Source organism: Trichechus manatus, unplaced genomic scaffold, assembly GCF_000243295.1.
Source record: "Trichechus manatus latirostris isolate Lorelei unplaced genomic scaffold, TriManLat1.0 scaffold00293, whole genome shotgun sequence".
NCBI lineage: Eukaryota > Metazoa > Chordata > Mammalia > Sirenia > Trichechidae > Trichechus > Trichechus manatus.
Window position 1 is genome coordinate 1194695 of NW_004444229.1, and position 9418 is coordinate 1204112.

At 34.7% G+C, this 9418-nt stretch overlaps 1 protein-coding gene across 1 annotated transcript in view; it reads right to left on the reverse strand.

Moving 5' to 3' along the window:
• Positions 1–9418, reverse strand: part of METTL25 (methyltransferase like 25) — a 167153-nt gene that overhangs the window by 19517 nt on the left and 138218 nt on the right. The window contains exon 9 of the mRNA XM_004390258.3: positions 259–352. Within this exon, the coding sequence (XP_004390315.1) occupies positions 259–352 (94 nt within the window). The remainder of the gene's footprint in view (positions 1–258; positions 353–9418) is intronic.

Sequence of the window (9418 nt, forward strand, 5' to 3'; positions counted from 1 at the left end):
AAAAAAAAATGTCCTCCAAGGTTGAGAAGGGAGAGTGTTGACATGTTGTGGGGTTGTTATCCAATGTCATAAGACAATATGTTTACTGACTGTGTTATGAGAAACTACTTGCTCTGTGAACCTTAATCTAAAGTACAATTAAAAAAAGAAAAGAAATGGGAGAAAAGTATAAGGCAAATTATTTTGTTCTATATCACTTCATTACCCCACAGAAGTTATGCTGTCTTTCATGAAAACAATAAGTCATCATATACTAACCTTGGACTCATCTAATCCAAGCTTCTTTAGAGACTTTCTGACATAATCCAGAAAGGAAGAGGATTTGGAATAAATTTTACCAACATGCCGATCACTGTAAAATAAAATTAATTTATTTTTAATTATTTAAATAATTTTTAATTACTTAGTTTTTCCAATATAAATTATACAGCAAAAGTAGCAGAAACTGAAACCTGTGTAAGGTGTAAACCTGCAGAGAAGGAAAACTATTTTCCACTAAACCAAGTGATAGAAAAGTCGTAAGACTGCACCCTGTCAAAGGTGGAAAACTTTTGAGACCTGGAAAAAAAAGGCAGTCCCATCGAGTTCTGCTCTCACAGGTTTCACTGTAGATTGTTTAATTTCAACTCTATTTTCTAATTCTTTCTGGGTATATGGCACAAGTTCGATGTGATCAAAACGTAGTAATATTTTTGTGAACATTTAAAAGATTATATATTATAAAGTATTCAGAAACTGCTTCTGTGAATTGTTTCAACATATAGCAGAAGACAATATTATAAAGACAACGTTATGAGAAAGTAGTTTTAAACTTATAAAGCCTGTTTTTTTTTTTTGTTTTTTTACAGTAAACTAGAGGTTTTTCAAAAGTTTCCATTGTAGTACAGAATACATTTTTACCGGAACAACATTATAGTGCACATTTCATTGCAACACCTGCTAAGAGTGGCAATAATTCAACAACTATACAAAGAGAACTTCAATGCCAGCCATTGATGAAGTACCATATGCTGAGCTGGGTCTGACTTGATCTCATTTATGCCCGGTGGGTTTTCACTGTAGCTTAAACAAAGTATCATAAGCTGTTTTTGAATTTAAATAATACAAAGATAGATGATCACATTTCATAATTCTGGTGCAGCTTAGGTATAATGTAAAAATCAAGTAAAAAACCAGACAAAAAAAACCACTTCCAAGTTTTCAAAAACAATAAATAAAATTTCATTTATTCTTGGCAGTACAAGTATTAAACTCTATGATTAATCAGAAAAGAAATTCTATCAGCTCTTCCTTTGGGATATACATCAAATATATTTCTTCAGCTCCATTTCAAGATGGTTGCTTCAATTCTACTTATTACCTCATGTCTTGATGATTAAAACCATTTCCTAATTAAGACCTCTAACTGAAGTCTGTCGCTTCCATTGCTGCCTACATTGTCATACTATTTTTCTTAGAAGAACATTTTTATTACTGCTAAAAAGACTTTCACTACTTCTTCCATTTCTTGGGATTAATCTGAGACTCCTTAGTTAAGCAATCAAAGTGCACTTATATTCAGGCTATAATCACATCTTCCCAAACCCAAATCCTAATGCATTCCAGAATTCAGTTTTCTTTACTTAGTCTACTCATTATTTCAGATTGCCTTTCACAGTTCTGCCTTGATGCATTTGCTCATGCAGTCACTTCCTAATGGGTTATAAGGTACCTCACTCTCATTTCGAATAGAACTGGTGCCATCTCTTAAGACCAAGCTCAGATTTCATGTTCTTTATGGCAATATAACAGTAATCTTTTCTATTTTTGAATTTCTGTATCTCTTATCTCCCATCCACTCATTTTCTATTTTATCACTTTCTTGAATTAATAATTATATGAAGAGGTGTAGGTTCCAGGAAGCAGAAATTATACTTTGAATAGTTTTGTATTATTCTCACATCTTACGCATACCTGTGTATCCTATGTACAACAGGTATATATATCTTTCTTTTTTCGTAAATGCATAAAGAGATGTCATTTAGTACTAACTTCTGCTACTCAACCTAAAAAGGGTTTTAAGCCTTGATTTCCTTTTAATCAAAAAGGGCAAGCAATTAACTCTTTCCCATGAGCCAGTGATTCTGGTTCTTATTTTATACTATTAATCACTGCCTTATGGAATAGCTCAAGAGACAAAGCATAGCACAGTAGATGAGCTTCTAGTCGGACTGGCTATCACGTACCAGTTCCTTGTCTATAAAAATAGGTTATTAATAGTACCTATCTCCTAGAGTCAGTGAGGACTAAATTAGATAACACATGTAATGTGCTCAGAACCATGCCATGATGTGAGCTGTTATTGTTGTTCCTATCATTATTGCTGCTGTTGCTATCATTACTGACGTTATACTCTGAATTCTTTTTTGATTACAGAGTTAAAAGAATCAGAGTAAGATGCTCACAAAGTAAGGGCTAACCACTAAAAGCTGAAGAAAGAGTAGACTGTAAGTGTAAGTGGTACTGATTTATTTTATAGGTTTCATATTTAAGGCTGCTTGAAAATAAGAGAAACATTTTCAATTTTAATTTGCCCTTGTCTTACTTTTCCTTTTTATAATATGCTTCTAATTATTGTTGCAAAATCTCACAGCATGATTACTATAAGATTACTTTTAGGGTGCTAAGCAAAAATTTGCTGCATAAATCTTTTTCTTTAAACTCTCTGTTTACCTGCAAAATTTCAGGTCTATTTGTAGCAGTAACACATCAGGAAGAAAAATGTCATCCAAAATGAACTAGAAAGGTGATTATCTGAGCACGTCTCTTCTCTTTAAACTCCTCAAGACCTCCCCTTGACTCTTAGGAATAAGACTTAATTCCTTAACGTGATATATAAGATTTGTATGATCTGGTGCCCCCTCTACCTCTCCAAAATTGTATACTACATTGCCTCTTCAGCCATACTGATATCCTTTCAGTTTCTCGAACATACTATGTTTTGCATACAAACACTATTTTTGGAAGACTGCACTTTCAGTCCTTTTGCCTAGGGAACCACAAACACCTCCTTTCAGATCTCATTTTAAATGTTGCTTCCTTAGGCAACCCTTCTCTGGCCCTCCTGATGGAATCACACTCCTAACACAGAGAACTCTTCCTTTACATACGTACTCTTGTTTGTTTCTTTGTCTTTCCCTTGATATTCTAAGCCAGTGGTCTCCAAAGTGGGTGGGGAAGAGAATATCAGAGCTCTTATTTCTATTTTAATTTTTAAGTTTATTTTAAAATCTATACAATACACTAGCAAAGAGACATGCCTATCACTTATAAATATCTATTGGGTAAAACCCAAATGAAACCCGCTGCCGTCAAGTCGATTCCAACTCAGAGCGACCCTATAGGACAGAGTAGAACTGCCCCATAGAGTTTCCAAGGAGCGCTCATGGATTCGAACTGCCAACCTTTTAGTTAGCAGCCACATCACTTAACCATTATGCCACCAAGGTTTCCTGTTTATTGGGTGCATACTCAAAAATGTTTATTGATAGAGGTGTGAAATTTAAAAATGTTTGAGATCACTACTCTAAGCAGCTGGAGAGTAGAATGCCTACCTGTTTTCCTCATGACTATATCCCCAGTGCCTAGCATAGTCCTTGAAACATAGTAGGATCTCGATAAATTGATTAAATAATTAAATAAGTCATCTCTTGGCATGCAGAAACAAAACTATCTTGTTAGACTATAAGAGGTAAATATGGTAGTATAGTAAATAGTCAGACCTATTTATTCATAAACTAGACAAGATATAGGAAGCTTTAACTACACAACTAAACAAGTGTAATTTAAAATATATACAGAGAGATACTGAACAAACATAGGGAAAAGTGCAATGTAAACAATACAAAGAATAACAACTAATATTTATTTTATGTTTAGTATGTGCCAGTGACTCTTGGCCGTTTGCTGCATTTAATTATTGAATCCTTACAAAACTTCATTATTATCCCCATATTAGAGATGGTGAAATTATGGCACAGAGAGGTTAAGCAAACTGCCCAAAGTTTGAATCCAGGAAGTCTCACTGAAGAATCTGGGATACTAACCATTAGTCAGTATTACCTCCAGCACAGTACTTTAGTAACATTCATACTCAGTATTATTAAATTGAAGATGAAGAATGGCCACTTCTATGCTACAGGCAAACAAAATAGGCAGATTTCATAATACTCTACAAGAGTGTTATATAAATATTCTTACAGAAAAGGTAAGTAGACTCTCCTGCTGTACTCAAGGAAAAGGAGTTTTAGTGCTTTAGCACAAATCTGGGAAGCTAAATAATACCAATAATTTTTAAAAAATTATACAAGGGATGGATATGTGATAGGAGGAGATCTGTTTTTCCCAAGTCAATTATTGCTAGACTTACTGCCTAAACCTATCAACAGTCAGGGCGAGTCAAAAGTATTTGGACTGTTTTCAAACTCATGTTAATTAGATCATGCATTCATTCATTTTTTTAAACATTTATTCAAACTGTGGTACATGCACAATAATATAGTGTTTAGCACAGGTTTTGAACTCAAGATTGAAATGGGTTTGAATTCTCTCTACCACTTATTAAGCACTTAACCACTTTTTACCTCTCCCTGCTCATCAGTAAAATGGTGGTGTTAAATCTATTTCATAAGATTGAAGATGAAATAAGATATTTTACATGCAGTGCTGGACTCAGTGTCTGACAAGTACTCAATAAGTAGTGGTTATCTGCCTATTTTGTGCTGGACTCTAGGAATAGAATCATTCACAATTTGTAAGATCTTTCACAGTTTATAAACAAGGATAGTTGAACAAATATGTTTTCATCCAGTGATAAATATATGATGGTGGAGCTACTTAAATACTGCAGAGGATAGCACTGAGCAGAATGTGCTTTAACTACCTTAAAATTGACTAGGGAAGCTTTCTCAGAGGACTCAAGTTTCAAAATGTCTCAGTTTCCCACAGACTATGAATAGCAATATTAAGAAAACAAACGAAAAATATTAACATACTAAAATTAGGCTAACAAGTAAAATTTAAAACTAGGTTACAAGTAAAATTTGAAAATAGGGTATAACAATTTGTTTTTAAACTGTGCTCCTCAGGACTATAAGTGGGCACTTTAAGAGTTTATAATTTTCCATAAAAAATGAAAATAGAACTGTACAAGAAACAAGCCATTTTCTAAAACTGTTGAATGTATTTGGTTCCTTGTAAGACTGTATTTGAAAACAGTGTTATTGCTAAAGAAGTCTGGGAAAAAAAAAAACACACCTGGTTTTATTATCTTCATGGGTATGGGAGAAAAGGGAAGTAGAAATGATCCCAGTTTGGTTTAAGAAAAAAAAAAGTATATTTTTCAGAAAAACAGAAATGTCAATTTAAATATTATTACCAAAGCAACACATAATTAAGTATAACGAATCAGAATTTTAGAACTTCTGGACGTTAAAGGTTACTTTTCAGGTCATAGCATCAATCTTTACAGTCTGGAAGTCTTACAAAGCAGCCTTGTTAAAAATAACATCTGCAAAGAGAGTTTATGATGCAGAATGTAATCTGCTCTATTGCAGCTGCAAGAAAAGGAGAGTATTTCATTCATCAGCATTTAGAAGGGTCTACAGTTTTAAGGATAAATAATGCAATTCTGTTAGTTAAAAAACAAGAGAAAAAGAGGCAAGCCCAACAATCTCAAAATTTACTATATGGAAAGTGAAACGGGCAGACAGAATAAGACAAATAGAATATGGGTCATTTATATTCTTCAGCAATGTCAGTCTTTTTCGTGAAAGAGACTGCTACACAAGAAAATTCATGTTCTCTAAAGTTTCATCAGATTATCATTTATGGTATTATAGTCTTCTTAGGTGTCTTATAAGTACAATAGTTTTTTTTTTTTAATATTAAGTGTCAATTTCATTTTTCTCCTTACATAATACTAGAGATTTATAGTCTACTTCTCCTAATAATATATTGTGATATCACAGATTCATTATAGGCCTAATTTTTGCCTGAAGTGTGTGGAGATAAATAGAAATCCTTCTGCTCATTTTTAATATAACTGTTTTCTGTCAGAAAACATGTAAGATCAGGGATTTGAATACCATCTATTATAGAAATATTACACATACATATTTTATACTATATACCTGCACACACCATGTACTTAAACATTCTACACATTTATATCTTCGCACTTGGTTATATATCCAAATTTACGTATACTGTAGTTTGTGGGAAATGGAAGGAATTTTTCAGAGTAAATTTTACTATACGTGACTTCTCTCTATGTTGCCACTGTATATTCTGAACTTTCCATGTAAATTTTCTTACTCATTAGAACATAAGTTCCTTGATTCTTTGGCTCAGAAAGCATGGGCACCATACCAAGCAATGAGTAACTGCTGCTGGGATAAGACTGCTGCTGAGATAAGGCTGCTGGGCTATTTCCCAACATTGCTTACTACCCTCCTAAGAAAGAGTAATGGTACTACTATTGTGAGTCCCCAGTAATGTGTCATAGTTACAAAATTGCTGAAGGACTGGATCTAGGCTGTGAGAGAAAGAGAGGGTGCACCGATGCCTACAGGATTTCTCACCTGAGCAACTGGAAGAATAGGTTGTTATTAACTGGACTATAGATTTGGAAATCATCAACGTATGCAGTATTTAAAGCCATGAGACTAGAGTAGATCACCTTAGAAGTGGACAGAGACAGAAAAGAGCACTCCAGCAATTAGAGGTTTGGAAGACAAAGAGGAATTAATTAGTAAAAGAAACTGGTAAGAGAGCAAGAGAAAAAGGTAAGTATCTTGTGAGGATCTCTCCCTAGAATATTAAAAGAAAAAGTGTTTTAAAAAACAGTGGTATGTTGTGTGAAATACTGATGACAGGTTAAAAAGATGAGGATTGAGAACTGTCCATGGGATTTAGCAACATGGAGTCATTACTCCCTCTGAAAAGAGTAGTTTGATGGAGTGATGGAAGTAATATCTGATTGGAATGTGTTCAAGAGAAAATGGGAAAGAAATTGGCAGTGATTTCAGGAAGTTTTGCTGTAAAGGAGAGAAAAGAACCAGGATAGTAGCTGGAGGGAAAAATAGGATCCAAAGAGGATTTTTAGAATCTGGGCTCTTAACTACTACTGTATACCATTTCACTTAATAAGAATGGAAACTGGTCATCGGGGGCTCACGAAGTGGTAGAGGAGTAGACACAAACAACTAATTGTATGAGTGGGTTCAATAAGCGCAGTAAATCACAGACTAAGTACTACGAAAGAAGAGAAAAGGGCATGAAGGAGAAAAGAAAGATACCACAGAGGTGTGTCCTAAACTGGGTTTTAAAGAATGCCTAGGATTTCATCTGCCAGAGGTCATGGGAGGAAAGGATAGCATTAATGAGGAAAATACTCCAGGAAGATAGAAGCACCCCTATGAAGTATACAAGCTGCAAAAGTAAGTGCATGGGAGTGATACAGTGTGCATGGGAAGCTGCTCCAGGTACAGAGAGGAAGAATAGGGTGATAGCTTAGATTTGAAACGATATTAGTGAAAGATTAGAAATGGCCTTAAATGCCATAATAAAGATATTTTAGTTTTTCAGTATAAAGAAGAGGAATTATCAAATATTTTGAAGGTAGAAAGTGACATGACTGTTTCCGAAAGATAAATAATGGTAAATGAAAGACAGATTAAAAGGGTGCCCTCTGTCAGAATAAAGCATGCTCGGCATGCTAAAAGGAATTACTACTCTCTCTTTTAATAAAAGCAAATGCACTAGATCTAATTAAAATTTTACTCAAGTGAACCCAACATCACCCACAAACTTTTCCAAAAACACAACTGTAAGAACATAGTTTACTTGTAGCACTTATCAAAGAAGTGACATTAGCTTAGAAGGTTTTAAGGAAGAGGTGAAGCACTTATACTAAATAAATGAAAACAAACATGCAAGACACAAAGTACCAAAAACCAGGTACTGCATTGTTGCAACATGTTTATGAAATTAATTATTTTGTGTCTTTTATATGATAATACATACTGAAAGACCTAAAAGATCAGTAATATAAAAATGAGTCCACTGAAAATGGCAATTACTTAAGGGAGCTCCAAAAATGTTCCAACTACTCTTCAACTTAAAAGATGCACTTTGCAATACCATCTTGACCAAAATTATGGATTAAACAATTTTGTGACAGTTTTCAAGATCTGTTTTTTCACTTTCCTAAGTGATTACAGCAAAATTAAAATGAAGATTAAACTAGCTAACTCATGATGATAGGCAGCAAAGGATTATATGTTTTCTTCTATAAGTGTATACAGTACTCATTATGATGAGAATGATAAATTGAACAAAGTGTACATATTATATTTTCCATGACCTCTTTCTGGGTGTTTTAAAAGAAATTTGTACCCTATAGAACTCCTTCTTCAGCATTTTATTCCCTAAGAAAGTTTCCAAATAGGGCTAATTAAAATAAGGGATTTTTCTATAAATTATTAAATTTTAACATAAATGTTAAGTTGGAACCTTGGTGGTGCAATGGTTAAGAGCTCAGGCTGCTAATCAAAAGGTTGGCAGTTTGAACCCACCAGCCATTCCTCGGAAACCCTATGGGGCAGTTCTACTCTGTCCTATAGGGTTGCTACAAGTCAGAATTGACTCTACAGCAATGGGTTAGGTTTTTGGATTTGATGGTATAAAGAATATTAATAAAACGAGTCTTGGTATCTAACACACAAACCTGAGAAACAGAACACTACCACTACCACTGAAATCCCTAGGTACCCTTCGTCTCCCTTGATGTCATCAATCTGCCTCCTCCACCCCTCTCATATGAAACTACTATCATGAACCTTGTGTTTATCATTCTTATGCTCCCTATTGCTATCCATAAGGTTTTCACTTGGCTATAGTTTGGAAGTAGATTGCTAGGCCTTCCTTTCTAGTCTGTCTCAGTCTGGAAGCTTTGCTGAAACCAGTCCACCATGTGTGAACCTGCTGGTATTTGAAATACTGCTAGCATAGCTTCCAGCATCATAACAACACCCAAGCCACCACAGTACAACTGATAGACAAGCGAACTTCTTTTGAAACTTGGTCTTGCTTACTTTAGACACATCATTAGGAAAGACTGCTGTTGTTGTTAAGTGACCTCAAGTTGGTTCCAACTCAAAGTGACCCTATCTACAACAGAATGAAACACTACCTGGTCCTGCACCATCCTCACAATTGTTGCTATGTTTAAGCCTACTGCTGCAGTCACTGTGTCAATCCATCTTGTGGAGGGTCTTCCTCTTTTTTACTGGCCCTCTACTTTACCAAGCATGATGTCCTTCTCCAGGGACTGGTGCCTCCTGACAATATGCCCAAAGTACTTGAGATGAAGTCTTGC